The 18,564-nt window shown below is 35.7% G+C and overlaps 1 protein-coding gene across 2 annotated transcripts in view; it reads left to right on the top strand.

Moving 5' to 3' along the window:
• Window positions 1-18,564, top strand: part of DMD (dystrophin) — a 978,378-nt gene that overhangs the window by 247,562 nt on the left and 712,252 nt on the right. For both annotated transcript variants that reach the window (XM_063392999.1, XM_063392994.1), the window contains 2 exons: window positions 17,732-17,917; window positions 18,176-18,357. In XM_063392999.1, the coding sequence (XP_063249069.1) occupies window positions 17,732-17,917; window positions 18,176-18,357 (368 nt within the window). The remainder of the gene's footprint in view (window positions 1-17,731; window positions 17,918-18,175; window positions 18,358-18,564) is intronic.

The raw sequence follows: 18,564 nt of genomic DNA, 5'->3' as shown, positions 1-18,564 counted from the left end.
CATATTGGCAAGAAGGAATAACATTTCCTTTCACACCATCATTTGTCAAAGTTCTTTCTCTTCTATCTTCCATCCTTGTCTATTCTTTTATGTCACATTTCACTTCATTTCACTTTTCTGATCTTCATTCTTCGTAGTAGCTTCACAACTTATGTGCCTTCAAATTCACCCTTCCTTTCTGAATTCTTACTCTGTCACTCAGGAGGGTACTTGCAAGACCTAGTGCTTCCATTGTGCAAGTTGTGACGAGATAAGTTTTTCTTTTTTTACCTGACATTTCTCAAATTCAAAGATGATAATTGCTCTGCAAACCTGTTCACTCAATGCCTTCTTGTTCGGTCAGTGCTTTACTTCTGGTTGAACCAGTGAAGCATTTTCAAATCACACAGTTAACATGAGCAGCAGTTTTTCTGCTAAAATTCAAGAAAACTTTTCCTCCTTTACCTTATTTACTTAGTGTTCATAAACTCATTAGGATCTTTGGACAGGAATCCACTTGTCAAACCTGTATCCTTGAATTTCCTGAATGAACACTAAAAAATATTTATGTTGACAGTTTTTAGATGGCAGTTGCTGTTTGGCAATTACAGAAGGCTTGCCTGAATTTGCAGGTCTGTATTTTGTCTTGTATGTGTTCTCTATAATAAGGTTTCACCTACAAATATCTAGCTTAACATACAAATAAATGGATCCTCAAGGAAATTTTCTGAGACATTTCAAAATCCTCATTTAAAACCACTCATTTTCTTCTGTTTATATTTATGAAAGCATTGTGTTATTGATTCATCTCATTGAACACCTGACCAAGAACGATGCTGTGTTTACTTTCCATTTTGGTTTATCAGAGCAGTTCCTAGTATTGATCCCAGGCAAAACTCCTATGTCACTGCTTTCATTTTTGCTTGCTGCCTCCACAGAACATAAAATATACAGCCTTAAAAGGGTTCAAGGTAAAAAAGAAATTGTGAAACACTGAATTATCTGGGAAGGAAACTTTTTTATTATATGGAATCATGGAATCATTTAGTTTGGAAAAGACATTTAAATACGAGTCCAACTTACCCTAACAATGGCAAGTCCACCACAAAACCATGTCTCTAAGCCCCACATCTACAGGTCTTTTAACTTCCTTTGGGATGGTGATTCTACCACTTCCCTAGGCAGATTATTCTGGTGCTTGGCAACCCTTACAGTGACAATTTTTTTCCCAATGTCCAATCTGAACCTCTCTTGGCACAATTTGAAGCTATTTCCTCCTCTTCTGTCTCTTGTTAACTGGGAGAAGAGACCAACCTCCACCTCAGTACAAACTCTCTTCAAATAGTTGTAGAAAACTGTAAGGTCCCCAAGGTTTCCCCCAAGCCTCCTTTTCTCCAGGCCGAACACCCCCAGCTCCCCCATGTGCTCCCCATCAGACCTGTGCTCCAGACCCTTCCCCAGCTCTGGACTCGGTCCAGCCCCTCAGTGCCTTTCTTGTAGTGAGGGGCCCAAAACTGGACACAGCATTTGAGGTGTGGCCTCACCAGTGCCCAGCACAGGGGGACAATCCCTGCCCTGCCCTGCTGCCACACCATTGCTGATCCAGGCCAGGAGCCATTGGCCTTCCTGGCCCCTGGGCACACCTGGCTCATGTTCAGCTGCTGTCACAGCACCCCCAGCTCCTTTTCCTCCACACACCTTCCCAGCCACTCTGTCCCAAGCTTCAGGACTTTCCTGGGGTTGTTGTGACCCAGGTCAGAACTTTTCCTTGTTAAACCTGGTGCAGTTGGCCATCACTCAGCCTGTCCAGATCCCTCTGCAGGGCCTCGCACCCTCCAGCAGATCAATACACCAACCCAACTCGGTGTCACCTGCACATGAGTGAGAGCGGCCTCTATTCCTTTTGAAAAACATGATGCTGAAAATATAAGCATTGAAAAAATGTGGATGAACAAATCTGAGTATTTTGAGACTGGTGCTTCTCTAAATAAGCTTTTGACTGGTTGTGTTAGAAAGGTGAGTCTGTGAGTTTGGCTGCCTTAAATTATCTGTTCAAAATCATGCCCACTGATCTCTATGACTGTAGATTTTTATTCTTTTGACAGGAGTTATGTTTTCTTCATTCCACATGGTATGAAATACCGTTTGTGTGCAGAATTACTCTTTAACATTTAAACTGACAAGCTCCAGTATATTTGAATTGAAATAATTTGAGATGAAGCAGTAGTAAATAGGGACAATATTCGCTGGCACATAATGATTTGATTTGGGTGCGAAGAATTAGGGGCTTCACCTCGGGCTTCAACCTTGTTATTTGTAGTTTATGAGAATTCCCTAACCATCCAGTCATTACTTGTGCTCTACAGAAGTATTGTAATGCAGTTTGCTTGTATTTTCTGGGTTTTTTAATGTGGACTTTACCAAGCTTCTGTATGGGACTTTGTCAGCCAGTTGGTAACTATAATAATTAACTTGAAAAGTCACTAAAAGCTCCTTTTAGAAGTTGAATTTATTCCCACAGCACAGAAACCTTCTGGCAGTCTTGCCCTTGAGAATGGTAATTTTCTAGACCCTTAATTTGCCACACTCTTGATCTTCTGCCAACAATTTAACTTCTTTAAAACTGCTGTGAGACCTCCTTTGGGTCTCTTCAGGCTTCATCTGTGTCACAGAATTTAGTGGTACAGCATCACAGGATTGTATTATTGTTCTCCTTTGTACTAAACCAGATCTTTGTTTTGCCTAGAAGCTGTGATCTAAATACTGTGCTGTTTACCTTATGGTAAAGTCCTCTTTTGGAAAGGCATCAGAAGACAGTTAATTACAGCCAAAAAGAAGTTCAGTTCCAACTTCTTGATAATATCTTTTATGAAAGATACTTATCACAGAAAATACCCCATTGTGTCAGCAATTGGCGGATTTATGGCATAATTAAAGTAGAATTTGAGGAACTTCAGAAATACTGAATTATCTGCACATTTAGTCATTAGAACATGACAGATATAATTTGGGCAACGAGTATAATGATAGTCCCAGGTGTTAGCCTAGGTATTCTCATTTATATGGAAGCTGGGAACTGTTTCTGTAGAGCTAAGTAAAACCCCTAAGTAAATAATTCTAGTAGGCACTCAACCCACCACACCTAGGATTTAGACTGAGTGTAATAAAATAACAAAATGTGCCACCAGAGGTCAGAACAAGGAAATGCAAAGGTGGAAAAATAAAGCTAAGTGCAAGTGTTCTGGATTTCTTAGAAAGCTCTCCAGGATGCCATGTGTTCACGGCACAGTTTGAAAAATAATGAAGCAAACATTTTCAAGTGTGTTGCTATATTTTTGTATTTTCAATAACAGCCAGAAAAATAGATGGCTTCTTGTCTGAGCCTGGAGGTCTGTCAAGATGACAGTTGTTTCCTGTCACTGCTGTGTGTGTAGACACCAGCCGCAGTTCTAACTTATTTTGTGTATGTGTTTTGTTTTGTTGTGGGTTTTTTTGTGGTTTTGTTTTGTTTGAATGTTTACTGTAGATTCTTTTTCAAGAGTTTTTGTTGTAAAAAATGTTAGTACTCTCATGGGTAAGTGATAACTTGTAGTGGATCTAGTTTCCAATATATCAGAGCTCTTAGTCTACTTTATTTCACACACTTACTCATTTGGTTTCCACCAGAGCTGAACTCATGAGGTCTCAACTTCCCTGCCAGGACAGAGAGATTGCTGCTGATGCAGCCCTCAGGTTGAGCTCTGCCACTGCTTTGCATTTACAAATATTGGACATCACTGCCCAAAATTCCTATGCATCACCTGCTACTTGTCTCCACACAGCTTTCTGTTGACCAGCAACAGCACTGGAGGAAATGCTTTGAAGCTGCATCAGGGAAAGTTCAGACTGGGCATGAGGAAAGGGCTCTTCACTGAAGGATGGTCAGTGCCTGGAACCAGCTCCCCAGTGAACTGGTCATAGCAGTAAAAGTTCAAGCAGGGTCTGGATGTAGCTCTCAGTCGTATGATTTAGTTTTATGTAGCCCTGTGAGGAGCAGGGAGATGGAATCAATCCATCCCAATCTGAGATATTTTATAACTCTCTGATCTACTGGTTCTTTTCTTACTTCCAGCATCTTTCTTCTAGTCAGCATCTTTTCCACCTTATTTCCAAATCCCATTCTCTTCCCTGGCACAAATTATTTTCAGGATGCTTCTTTTCATCAGCAGGTGATCTTTGCATAACCATGAGACCGCAGCTCTCCCAGCCTCAACAGTCTCTGGGCAGAAGCACAACTCCTGATGAGCCTCACCAGGAGTGCTTCTGTCTTCTGCCTCCTCAATAATGGCAGGATGTAGAGCATGCTAAACCGTGTCTAGACCATTTGTTTGCAAAATTTACAACCAGTCCCAGCTGGCAAGTGGCAGAAATGAGTGCAGGAGCTGCAGTTTCAGGCTTTCACTGCCTCTGCTCCAAACATCCTTGCGGTTATCTAATCCCTGTACAAGCCACTGTTCACATTCACTAATGAAGGTGGGGTTTTTCCACCTCTAATGTGGTAACAACAATTCTGTAGTTTGTCATAAAAAGCAATTCCTTACTGATTTTCCCATCCCTTTTTAACTTTCACTTTTAATTGACCTTAAAAACATATGAGAGAAAACTTTTCTTTTTATATATAAGTGCTTATCAACTATAATTTTTTCCTTAAAATAGCTGTAAAGCTTGTTTAACAAGGGGCACTGGAAATGTAACATGGAAATTCCCATGTGATCTGTTAGTGTTTTCTTTATTGACTGATAAGAAAGGGTAACATGTTTTTCATAAAGTTAAAATTCCTAGATAAAATATATCTGCTGTATATTCAGATTGAATCCAGTAACTGAATAAATTGATAATGTGATAATCATGAGTGTACCTGTAACTGGTTGGAAATATTTAAGAACAAAACTGTTTTCTAATAAGTAAACTTGATTTGCATTACTTTTAAAGTAGGAGGTTTCTGTAATTTGTAATTTTTTTCCTGTTAGAAATAATGGAAATGTTATACCAATTATTTCCTGATTACGATATTAGTGAATGTATTTTTTAACAGACAACTGTACATACTTTCAATAACATAACTTTACCTTGACTATTTTTTTTTTTTCTTACAGGTTATTTTTAGGTGCTTTTAACTAGCTTCAGTGCTATTTTTAAGTTCCGTGTTTTTGTGGGTTTTGTTTTGTTTGTTTGTTTGTTTGTTTTGTTTTTGTTTTTTTAAAAAGCACACTTAACAAGAGTTTCTTCATTTCAAATTTGAACAGTGATAAAACGGCTTCTTTTTTTAGAAAAGTCTGTTTTGAAAGTTTTAACCTGTACTGAAAATCTGGTCTTGCCAAATTTAAACCTTGTTAATATGAGTGAGAGGATCCACCTAATTTCACTGAATTTTGCCTTATTTGAATTTCAAGTATTTTTGCCTTTCTTATTTTGGAAAGAAACCTCTTTTCTCTAGTTGCTAAATAGCTTGAGGTTCAAGGCCTACAATAAGATATATAGGATGTATAACATTTAAAAATGTTCTTTTAAGTAATTTTCTGCCACTGAGTCTTTTGAACATAAAGTATTTGTCCGGTGTGTTAAAGATGGATGTAGATACAGTAAATAAGGATAGATATTAATTTACTGTGAACATTTTAAATTTTTATATCCATAATATGTAAAATGATAAATCAGTAAGTTTGAATCCCCCTTCTGGACTGTAGAGTTTAGGCAGCAGTGCAGAATTGTTTGTATCAGCAGCGAATCTGATGCACAGGAAGGGCTAGATAAAACATGGACCACAATGTTAATGAAAACCCTCACTGATAAACAGATTGGCCTTCATTTTTTCCTAATCTGAGGACTGGTATTAAAATAATTTGAGGATTTGTACAATTAGAAGCCATTATGCATCCCCATTTCAAACACCTAAGAAGGGGCTTTCACTTTATGCACACAAAAAAAAAGTGAATTTAGTCTGAGATTGGGAAAACAAGCAATTCATTCTTTGCACTCCTCCATTACACCTATTAAAACCTCTGAAATGCAAAAAAAAATTGATATAGAACTTGTGTCTTTTGAAAAACTTCTCAAATCAGGAGAGTTTAGCACACAAAAGCATTTTAAAGTATTTTTCTAGAGATAAAATTATAGCATCATTATAAGCAGCGTTATTCTTAACACTTTGCTCATCTGTACAGCACATGAACTTCTCAATAGTATGATGAAATCTTGCATCATAATTTTAGACAGTGTTACTTCATTTTAAAAATCAGTTTATTAAGAATTTTTGTTACTCATTAATTTATCTCGATTTGGCATTAGTAAAATTAAAAAGACATCAAAGATGAGATTGTCTGGTTATATGCTAATTTAATCATATTTTTTGTGTCTCCTGTTGAGAATTATTACCAACATGAGGGAAAAAAACCCAAACCCGTAATCCAAAGAAATCCTGCAATGTTGGTGTAGCAGCAGCAGCACATTCTCTTCATGTGCTCATGAATAGGAGAGAAAGTTTAGTTTGGAGCCTCCTCATTCTCAATGGCTTTGCTGGCTCTCGTCAATGAGAAGATCTTCCCTGGCCCCGGCAGTTTCATCCTGTCTTTCTCTGTCTGACCTTCTGTGCAGTGTGACAGGGTACGCTCACTTTGTCATCTGATGGCTTTCAGAGGATTACCTGCAGTGGTGGTTAACATGCATGAACATGATGAAAACATCAAGGATTGCATTTTCCAATTAAAACTCCTTGATATAATTTGATGAAATTTCCTGCCCTCTCTTACACCATCACGTGGTTGAATTCTATTCAGCTAAAATAAAACCAATGAGCGTTTTTAATTAATATAGCTTCAAAAAATGAGTACAGGATATGCATTGTGCCCTTAAAATGCCTGTGCCAAGTGTAGCTATAACTTTGAGGAAGTAGCTTCGTGTTTTACTCCAGTAGAAAGTGTTAAGATTTCTGTGGAGAAAACCTTTGTGCCCCCAGTTGCATATAATACTCTTCATGGTAAAATCTAAAATAGTTTTGGTGTGTTACAAACGGTTCTACTGGTTTTGAGAAGTGAAGGAACAATTAATTCCCCAATCCCATGCAGAGCCAATGAGAGTTTCCACTTCCAGAATATCCTTTTGCCCAAATCATTGCTCTGTGAGATAGTGGATAACTTTTGTTTTTCCCTGTTGTATTTAACAATACCATTAGAGTTGTCTGTTTTCAGGGTCTGTAGGACGTGCTGTGGATTGTTTGTCAGTTCACATTTGTATGGCAGGGAGGTCTGCACATTTACCTGAAGCAGTGACCTTTGTAAAGGCTGGATTACTGATCTCTACTGATCGTGAAAGTTCTGATTTCTTTCTTTTCATCAATGATTTTGATGCAATAGAAGCTGTGTTTTGTAATGCTTGTGTAGAAGACTCTCCAAGATACTGCAGTGTGTATTTTTTTTTAGTTTTGGTCTGCATGTACAGACTTTAGATCCAAGTAGAGAAAAGAAAATATTCATAGATTTTCCATGTTTATTTCCTGCAGTAAAGGCATCTGTTTCTATGTAAAGTAGTATTAAAGAATTCTGCTTTAAAATTTTCTAAGATTTATAAGTATTCTAAGCAGTATTACTAATACAGGTATGTTAGCCTATGGTGATCAGTGAACTAAGGTAAAAGTAAGAATAAATAACACCTTTTAAAAGCAAAATACATTTGGGGTAGAGGATAACAAATAGGTAACAAATGATGTTCAGAATTCATTTAAAAATTGCAGTCCTGAAAGCATAATAACAAATAGCAAAAATAAGAATTTCAAAAATATAAAAATTGTATGGAATAACATGATGTTTGGACAGAAGGCATTTGTTTTGTTGGAACTTAATTAAGGTGTAGCAAAGAAATAATAAATATATTTTGATGCAATAAATAATCCTCAAAAATTAAGGTTTATACGTTCTCTACCTTCTTTATTTCTGCTGTAATCTTTCCAAATTCCTCTGTTTGCTATTTGTATCCTATCTAATGTAAGAATAATTGCAGCTTCTACCAAAAGTGCTTTTTATCTTCATTTGAACAAAATGACAATTGACTTATGAACTGTTGGTCCATTATATTTGTACCAGGTTCTGAATTGCAAGTTTTTAAGTATTAATGTTGATATTTCTTCACCCTAAAAGTATATAAAACATTTTCCTAACTTTCTTTTTGAGAGGTCTTCTGTCTAGTAGTTTAAAGTGGTTTGTGCTTTGTTTGGTAGACAACACGTCAGGTTCAGTTCTGTATTTTTTTTTTGTAAAAATAAAGCAAATCTAATACTGTTTTTTCTCTATTTTATGTTCTAATGCATTGCTTGTGGAGTACCAACAGAAGAATTTTTTTAAATAATTCTGCTGTCTGTCAAAAACAAACAGAAACCATAAACAAGAAAAGGAAGAGGGAGAAGGGGAGAGAGATAAAAAGTTCTACAGATTACTTTATAAAATAAAAAAAAAGCCCCATCATGCATACACTGGTTGTGCCAGGAGCATCACATACAGAGAGCAGCAACTTCAGATGCAAGTGAAAGACTGTCAGTGAGATGAAGGGACTTCCTGACTTTGATCAGGAAGTAGGATCAAAAAATAAAGATTCTGCAGCATTTTGTCCATTCTGAAAAGTATTGAGGTATAATAACAATATATAATATAATATAATAACAATATAATAACATGTTTGCACAGATTTTCCCACTTGAATTCCATTTGCCAAATGAATTACGAAATACAATTTCACAGTACAGTGTGTGTTGTGTGTTACTCCAGCCCCCCAACATAGCTTTGTTCAGTATGTTTACCTTTTTAAAAGTGTCCTCTAGTCTATTTAGAATTGACTACTCCCTTTCAGAATACATTGAGTTTGTTTCCAGTATCTTTGGTTCTAAAAATGACCTTCGTTATTTCTCTGATCTCATTTACTTCTGTTCTCACTCTTAACCACAGTGCTCTTGAGCCCTCTCTGTGTCACCAAGGAAATGCTTTCTCTGTTATGCCATGCCATCTTTGCTACTTCTCATTTTTTTGTGGTTCTCCTGTCCTTTTAAATTCAGTCTCCAAATTGCTCTCTTCTGCAATGATGGCTTAAACCAAATTTTAACTCATTCATGATGAGCCTCCTAATTTTCCTAGTTTGAACTTCTCCTTTCACTCTTCAGCCTTGTTCCTGGCTTTTTTTCCTTTCTGTGAGTATACATGATGGCTGCTGCAATGAATATTCTATTTAATACCTTCAGCTTACAGTCATGCATTATATTTTAATGAATATGAGTACATTTATTTAAGATACGGGGAAGGATAATGTTGCTTGGCAAAATTTAACCTGTAAGGCACCTATAATTCTTTTCAGCCACATCAGCAATGTCAGGAAAAAGGAGTTGATAAAATATTTGGAGATTCTGTTTCAATATTCTGGTAATTATTTGAAGAGCAAAAATAGCTAATTTATTTCTAGAAGAATGTTCTATGAATAAATAAATAAATATCAACAGATCTTGAGGGCATTCCAGAAGTAAGAAACTGATTTTTGCTCGATCTCAACTAGCAAAGGAAAGCAGAAAAGGGAAGATGAAAAATTAGTATTGAGAAAGAGTATAAATAGATAAGAATATTGTTTTGAAACAGCACATTTATAATATAATGTATATTTTAACTGATAATTTCAGATTTACTAGTGTCTGTTAGGAATTTTGAAGTTACAAAGCTACATATTAGTTGTACATTGTCACTATAAGTGAGAATTTAGAAGCTTGCAACTCACTGGTTCATGCCCACCTCTTTAGTAATTGTATCTGACTACATCTGAATATTTTCACTTAGTCATTCTCCACTGATTTGTGGCTCAGAAATTTCTTAAACTGGAGCTGGCATCTTTTTCTTTGAAAGTCCTCAATGGATTTTATCTTGTTCTTCTACCCAGTTTCTGCTCTCTGTAAGCATTTCTGAAAGTTTTCTATATAACTTGCAGTATTCCAGAAGGACTTCTTGTAGTTCCCATTCTTATCTTTTGGAAATGTTTTAATATTTTCTGTATTAATACCCAATTTATAAACCTGAAGGTCTTCATTCAGAAGAGGAGAAAAACCCATTGTGAGATGATTGGTTATCGTTTTGACTGATTCACAGCTTTTAATTTATTATTCAGAGCATGTAGCTACAAGCAAGGTAGTTACATGACAGAACTATAAAAAAGAAAAAAAACCCCAACCAGACATTAAATCACTTGATCCTTTTCTGTAACAGCCTTTTGGTTGGTTTTTAATTTTAAATTGAAAATATATTCATTGCAGTGGTTTCCATTGAAGAAGGAGAGTCTCTTTAGTAGAAACTTAAATACATTTCGGGAGAGTTTAAATAAAATAGATAAACCACATAAGAGCCATGAATGGGATATTCAGCTTATTCAAGCAAATTTCACTACTAAGATTTTAGATGACTTTGCAAAACCACCTATTTTAATAATTCCTTCCAACTCTAATAGCACAATTCAACACATGTTGTTAAATGCTCTGAAATCTCCAGGACCTCAACCTCAACTTCACAGGAACTGTGTAGTATATTCTCTAATTGGCTCTCGCCTCAGAACCTTTATTTCTCAAAAGAAAAAGTTATCCTAGGGAGATCTATCTTGTTGAAGTCAATTGCTGAGGCTGTTGATGCTTTTGAAGGCATTTCAATATTGCGTTATGTGAAAATATAAAAAGAGTTTTGAAGTTAAATATTTTTATTGAGAAGGCTGGGGGTTTTTTATGCTATGGGATAACACAGCTTTTGCTGACAGCAGTAGCAGCAGAGAGAGTGAATAGGAGGGGGGGGGGAAAGAGGAAGAAATAACAACTGAATGGGATGCTAAAAAGAGAAGGGTACTTTTTCCTTCAGAATGATGGAGCCACATTTAAACATTTTCATAGTTTTTTGAACTATAAGGCTGTAGAATTCACTATGAAGTATATGTGAAAATGGACAAAACACAAAAAACTTAGATTTATTTTTTCCACTTTTTTGTTTTGGCCTGCCTTTCTGTAATCTTTATGTCTCCATTTTCATTTTAGCAAGATACCTTTTGATGATTTTTTCTTGATTTGTCTGTTGCCAGAGAGAAATGGGGTGCAGTCTATATTTCTATCTCAATCTCCTGTACAACATACTAAAAAAATAAATAGTTCAGTACATTTTTGGACAATCCATTTGCATTTCTCTTGGCTAAGAAATAATTTACCTCTTTCCATTTAGGTTTTCTGTTTATACATTTAATAGTTTTTCTCCACATGGAGATTTGTAAATACAATTTAGAACATAGAACATTTCATGGAATGGTTTAGGTTAGAAGAGATCTTTAAAGACCTTTAAAATGTCTTTCTCAGAGCAGTCTCCTTCAAAGTAGACTTTGGTCATTATTATATTTAGAATTTGCATTTTAAAAATTAAAATTAAATAAGCATGACCATTATCTATTCAATCTTGCATATTTTTCATGCTACTGTGACCACAATTCAAATTTTAAGGTGATCTGATCATCATTAGTGGATAAAATTACCTTTTCTTTTTTTGTCTGTGTGTATGTGACATTACAAAGCACTCTGGAATTTTCTCCAATAAGCTGAATCTGCTGATCTGGAGTTACCCGGCAGGTAGCTCTACTGGGAAAGGCCCCCAGGCTTCTTGACTTGTGATATGCTTCCATCAAGACCCAGTTACCATTTACTCTTGGAGAATTCTGAGAAGAGTCATTAGTTAATACTGTAAACTTATCTCGAGGTGAAAATTTCACCTTTCTTTATGTAGAGTGCAGTATTATTTATGTATGATGTAGAGGCTGAATGATCTCCCAGTCTACTGCATGACATGACAGCACCTGAAATATACTTACCCTTAAAATGTGCCCAGGCCTTTCGTCAGGAAAGGGAAGGTTTGAAGAATGGTGGGGAGACTAGCCCTTTCAACAGGAAGAAATCATAATTTTGTTGTAGGTTTATGGTGAAAGTAATTCCCTTCAGTCACAGTGAGGTGATTTACACCAAATTTTATTCTGTCTGGAGCTGTGGTTCTTAATTGTCTGAATAGGAAGTGTCTTCCTTAGAAAGTCCAATACCGGTGTCTTGTCATCAGCAATGCTATGAGCAGCAATAGATTTTATGAGCAGAAAAGCTCAACAAAATTAAAACCCTTAAGTAAACAGAGGCTGATAATTTTCCCTGGAGACTTTATAAAGAAGCAGTATATTTTGATACACTCTGAGTCAAGTAGCTACTAAGCAAAACCTGATTTGATATTTTTCCAAGTACAGGTGTGTTGAAAAAAGCAAGATAAGGAGAAAATATTTTTGCAAAGCTCTGATTCACTTGACCAGGTATTCAAAGTGAAACAGTTTTTCACTTTTTAGAAAGTTTGATCATTAGGGGCAGCGGGCAGCCTTGATTCCTGTCTTAGTACCATCTTACCTGTCCTCACAGGTCCCAGTCTTAGTCTCCTCCCCAAGGTGATTGCAGTTTTTTTCACTGTCTTTCCGTTGTCTTAAGCCAACTTCTACACCTGAGAACACAAGGTACAAAGTTTTTCTTTAATGCCAGTAAGTTCTTTATTTGTCTCTTTCAGTCTTTATTTGTACCAGCTGTACCTAGTAGAGCAGTTGAAGAAATTAATTTTCTTTTACCATTTTCCCATCAATAGTTCCAACATTTTCCTTCCTTTGTAATGAATGTACTTTCATCAATACTGCCTGGCTCTGGCTTTTCTCCTAAGCATATACACTGACTAAACTCCATTGATTTTTAATGACCTAATAATCTGCTGCATCTCAAAACTGCAGTAACAAGGACAGGTCAATTCATCCAGGTGGAAACATATGCAGTAAAAATGGAACCACAGAGAAAATCAAGTACTAAAACCCTAACTTGTCTCAACTGAGCAGGAAAAACCTGAAATTTTTCAGATTTATCACAAGCCCAAACCTGTGTGCATTTTCAAACAAACAGAAAAACCAACCAACCAAAAATGCACAGCCAAAACCAAAACAAAACCCAAACAACCCCCCCCCCCCAAAAAACCAACAACAACAACCCAAAAACTTTCTTACCCAATATTCATTTACACAGGTGTTTTAAAAATAATTAATAAAATGGAAGTGCTAGCCTCATTTAGAACAAGGAAATTGTTAACACTATAATAACAAGTGGTCTGAACCAATTTATAAGTTTTATTACAGAAATGACTGAAATATTCTGTCTGAACTCATCTGCTGAGAAAATATCATCTTGATTATTGAAAAGACCATTTTATCATTTAACATTTTAAGAATCATAATTTTGAAATATGAAGACACATAAAATAGATTTTTAAATGAGAAAGCTGGAGGAACCAAAAGAATAAGCAGTGGTTTCATTCTTAGATGATAGGAAGCATGGTTAGAGAGTGAATAATGTGAACTATTTTCTGAGGCTGTAATGCTGCAAAGGGGGTGTTTAAAATGAGAAAGGTACTCTGAACTTAAATTTGCCTTTAATAAAAAATGTTTCTTTAAAATTTTATGTCTTTGAGTTTAAAAGCTCTGAATGTCCAGAGCCACATTCTTTATCTTATACAGTGGAACAGGCAGTTTCTGAAGGGAGGAAATACTTCATGTAAATAAGAGTGCTGGAATGAACCCTAAATATTTCCTGTAAAACTACTTTCTAAAGCTGCCCAACTAATTTCTAAAACTCAGAATCAGTCTTTATGTATCAATAGAAACATTTTTGGAGAATTTGCTAACACATAACAAATTATTCTTCTCCTTTTAGGAATATAATGCAATAGCAGGTGAGGAGCACTTTGTCCCTCAACTTCTTGCCTTGGAGGGGCTACAAGATCATGGTTTAAATTCTATGAATTAAATCATACATTTGCCAGGAATAGCTCATTTTTCCATGCTTCTGAAGGTCAGAGGATCTTTACTTTCACTTGCTATATTTTAAATTAAATCTTAAGAGTCCTTGGGATCTTTCAGGTCCCACACCCAAGCAGAAGATCGTGAAGTGTACAGAGACTAAAATTTCCATTGTTTTATCTTGGTATAATTTGTCTATGTGCAACAGAAAGCAAAAGAGAGAAAAAAAAATTCTTTTTACATCAGTCTACAAGAATGGCCAGGATTATTACGTGCAGAAGTGTCTGATCCTTTTTGAAAACAGTCTGTGAGATGACTGCCTGACTGATTCCCAGCTGTGAGTGATGCAGTGTTCATTAAACATTTAAATTTCTCATGTCACTTTTACTGGTGTTGGTCAAGGCTCTCCCAAGTGTGGCAGAGCAGAGAGTTCACTGTCCACATCCTGCTGGATGAGCTCAACAGGTCTGAGCTTAGGACTGCTGCTTCCAGGGTCACAAGAGGATTGGCTTTAGTCACAGTCACTTTCCATCTTGGCCACAATTTGGGTCAGTGACTTTCTTTAAAGGTTGGATAACTACTCTGTAGTTCCGCTCAGAACATTATTTCAATCGTTTAGGCGAGAAAAAATGAGTTTCCGAGACTGTTCATTAAGAAAGAGTTGGCTTTTAAGCCAACATAAGTTCATGGGAGCACACAGTACTTGTGATGAGCTCCAGGCCAATACACAAAATTATTTCTGAGCTGATCGTGCAGCCCAGGGAGGAGGGAGGGATGCACCACCACAACGAGGTTTTGCTGAAGTTTTTATTCAGTAAATTACTCTGTGTTTTGCTCTGACTGCAGCCAATCAAGTTTGTATTGCACGCTCATTAAATACTTTGTTAAGAATAGGTTTTGATTTAAGAATGAAACTCTATCTATATTTAGGTACCCTTTTTTCCTAAGAATAGCTTTCCTAGCATTACATGGCTATAACAATTTGACTTCAGCCTGTCTTCATTGTTTTTCATTCTCTTAAAAAATATGGTTAGAAACAGCCATCACAATTTATATCAGATATCTATATTAATGACTCTGATATCTATGTAGGATACGTAACACCTTAAAATTCCGTTTTCTCACTTTTTTTTTGAATTTCAAACAGATTTTATATAAATTCATAAAGAAGAAAACTCACAGGTTGTTCTGTTCGGTTGCCTACCAGTATGATTTATTAACATCAGAGGTTTCCATTCTTGTTTGTCTTATGTGGATTATTTCATTTTGGGAATATTCTTAGTGCTGTAGGATCTGCACACTTAAATTTAGGGTTTATAATAATCTTTGAAACACTGCTTGGTTCTGGTTTTTAATACAAAGAGTGTGCCACAAGCATTAGGTCAGTAATTGCCCACTTCTAAGTGTTTCATTTTCCCTTTACAGCTAATTCCACTGATCTGATAGCTGGTTTTTATTTGGTATGCAGGATAAGCAAGGGCGGTCAGTTATCTTTTGGAGAGAAAACAGCACTGACAGAAGTAGTAGATGTGAAATATAACAGTTTTTATATGTATTTTTTGTCAAGTCAAAAACCACGGATCCACAGAATGTTTTTTATCCATGTAGACATTTTACGGTGTTTTCAGAATTTTAGAATTCAATATTTATACATTTTTCTTCTTGTTGTGTTCTGTTTTCCTTATGTCAGAAAACCATCTCCTTTTTCTTTTTTCTGTTTTCTTTTATTTAATTGAGAACACAATTTGAAACACCTGCCAAGAAACTCTTTCCGTTTCTATTTTTATTAGAATCCTTTTGGTTTTTATACTTCTTCAAGAGGTATTCCAACAGATCTGTAATCAGTCTAGGCACTGTTTTTTCATAGAAGGTTGTGAGTCCAAGGTTTTTCAGTGCTCTTGTGTATAATATTTGTGTTAGCATGAGAGAAAGCAGAGAAAATGCTGATCATTAGGAAAAATTATACTTAGTAGTTGTTCCTCAGACAAAGGGTTGTGGGAGATCCTTAGTTAAGCAGTTATCATACATGAGACAATTCAGTCTCTGATCTAGAGAACGAAGGATTTTCAGATAAAGAAATTTCAAACAAATACAGACAACATAGGCCATCACAGATCTCTACAAACATCATATCCCTACTCTCACTCAACTGTTAAGGCATTATTTTTTAAATTAACAGATATGGATATATACCATGAAGTATTGCTATGGAAAAAAAAGAAAATACTACATGTTAAAAACACTTATCAAGTTATCCCTTCCTCAGTGGAATAAAGTATATCTTGCAGCAGAAATGTGATGTGGTTGGGTGCAATTTCTTATTGCATTGTCTATTATTTGAAATCTAGAATTACACACAGTTCAAAAATTAATTTGTGCAGAGGGGAAATATGCTGACTATTTTTGGTGATTCATTATTTATATTTCTGTAAGATACTACTTCCTTAAAAAAAGAAAAAAAAAGAAAAAAACACTATAAAAAAGACACCCCCACCTCCCCCCCCCGCCATAAAGTTTATCAGATTTCCAAGCCTCCTTTTTCTCATGAGATTTCAGTTACTGACCATTGATTCAGTTATTGACCATTGTTTCTCACACAAGCCACTTATGTAGCTCATGGATTTTTTTCCTTAACTAAAAACTAAATTACGTTAAACCACGGCATAGTTGTGACTGTTACCTAGCCCAACACATAGTTAGGGATCTGCATAGATTTCATGTGATTGTTAGATCTGTGGAATTCCGAATGAAGCTGTTGTTGTGAAGATTGAAAATTTCACTTTTAGTGATTACATTGCACATATTGCACTTCCTGAGGCCAGCTCACGTGGTTGATCTGTAATCCCATATTCATGTAAGAGTTGGGCTCCACGGTCCTCTGGGTCCCTTCCAGCTTGTGGTTCTAGTGATAAAGTTTAACTTTTAGTTCTAAACAGCAATGAAAGGCTTTATTAGCTGCTTTAAGCATTTTATTGGCACGAATTTGTCAGTAGAAACGATTTTTGCCAACTATAAAAATATTAAGTGCCTTGGTATAATTTTTTTATGGAAGCATAAGCATATTTATATGTGTAGTTTGTTTTCAAATGAAATTCTTAACAAAGTAGCTGAACTTGTTCAGAACTTTTTGAAAAACGTATGACATAGTATCTTCAAATAGTAGCAAATGCATTTTTTGCTTCTCTTCTGTCCTTGTTTTCTACTATTATACTAATCAATAAATACTTGTTGATTTCTCTTGACTTTAAGCAGTAGACCAAAAATGGGTTTTCTGTTCTCACAAGAGATACTTGGCTCCTGAAAAATAATTATAAGGTTGGTCTTTGCAGAAAAGAGAAATCAACAGTAATGCACTTTTTCTTGGTTTTAAAAAGTTATGATTTTGCATGAGTTTTTGAGCTTTTTCAGCTTCCTAGAGTGGTTTTCATAAAAATGTGTCTGTGGATTGCTCAAGCCTAGCATTGCATGTAGTGTAAAGGTTTGTTGGTTTTGGTTTTTTAAACATGTTTTCCATAGATTCTCTGCAATTTTTGCGTTTATCATTTTATGAACTGTTTTGGTAAATTCCTCTAAATATGCAGTAAACATTATTGTCATTGTTCACTATTCAGAACACTTAGTGGGATTTTGAATAACAGTGTGAAATATCTAATTATATACAAGATTGGTTTTTTTTGTTTCCCTCCATCTTAACTGATCTTGGTCAGTTCACTGATTTTGTATTACAAAGTACTTCTATGTATTAGCCATCTGATTATTTTTTTTTTTTTTTTAAGAATACAATGGTGTTCTATTTATTCCTTTGTAGAACTGTCTGAGCAGATGCCATATTCGTTGCTCTTACAATTTTGGTTTTGGTCAGTTTTTAGAAAGTGTTGAAGAAAAGAAATTTAGCACTGTGCGGATGGGGGCTGGAGATCTTGAAAACTACCAAACTGCTTTAGAGGAAGTGCTCACGTGGCTTCTCTCTGCTGAAGATGCATTACAAGCACAAGGAGATATATCCAATGACGTAGAAGTTGTTAAAGAACAGTTTCACACCCATGAGGTATATGTTTATGCTAATGATTCAAAATGTATTTATTTTATTCTATTGTCTTTGCTTGGTTTTGGGGGATTTTTTTCATTCATTATTAATTTTGATTCAGAGAATGCAAACTTTTTGCCTTTTGAAGAAAAAAAAAGTGTTTATTTCCAGTTACGAGGTTTGGAGAGGGGTTGAAAATCATGTTGGCAAAATGGTGCAATTCTGTTAGTTCATTTCAAAGAATTCAACTGAAACCTGGATTTTTTTTTTAATTGTCAGGGTTTTATGATGGAGTTAACAGCTCACCAAGGACGTGTTGGTAATGTTTTGCAAGTTGGAAGTCAACTTCTGTCAACTGGAAAACTTTCAGATGAGGAAGAGAATGAAATCCAAGAACAGATGAATCTACTTAATTCTCGTTGGGAAAGTCTCAGGGTAGCAAGTATGGAAAAACAAAGCAAGTAAGTAACAAGTCAGGTGAAATAATATATATTGATTTTGACTGAAACAAACCCTGAGCTTGGCTAAAGGTTGGGATTTTCCTTCACTTCACTGTGAACAAAACTCCATCTTGTATCTGTTTGAACCTGAAATTTTATGTGTAGTGATTTTGGACCTTGCATGTTGCTTGGAGCCTGGAAGCCACACGAAGCAGCAGCTATCAACAG

Source organism: Prinia subflava, chromosome 3, assembly GCF_021018805.1.
Source record: "Prinia subflava isolate CZ2003 ecotype Zambia chromosome 3, Cam_Psub_1.2, whole genome shotgun sequence".
Classification (NCBI taxonomy): Eukaryota; Metazoa; Chordata; class Aves; order Passeriformes; family Cisticolidae; genus Prinia; species Prinia subflava.
Note: the sequence above shows the minus strand (reverse complement) of the source record. Positions and strands in the feature narration are given on the sequence as shown.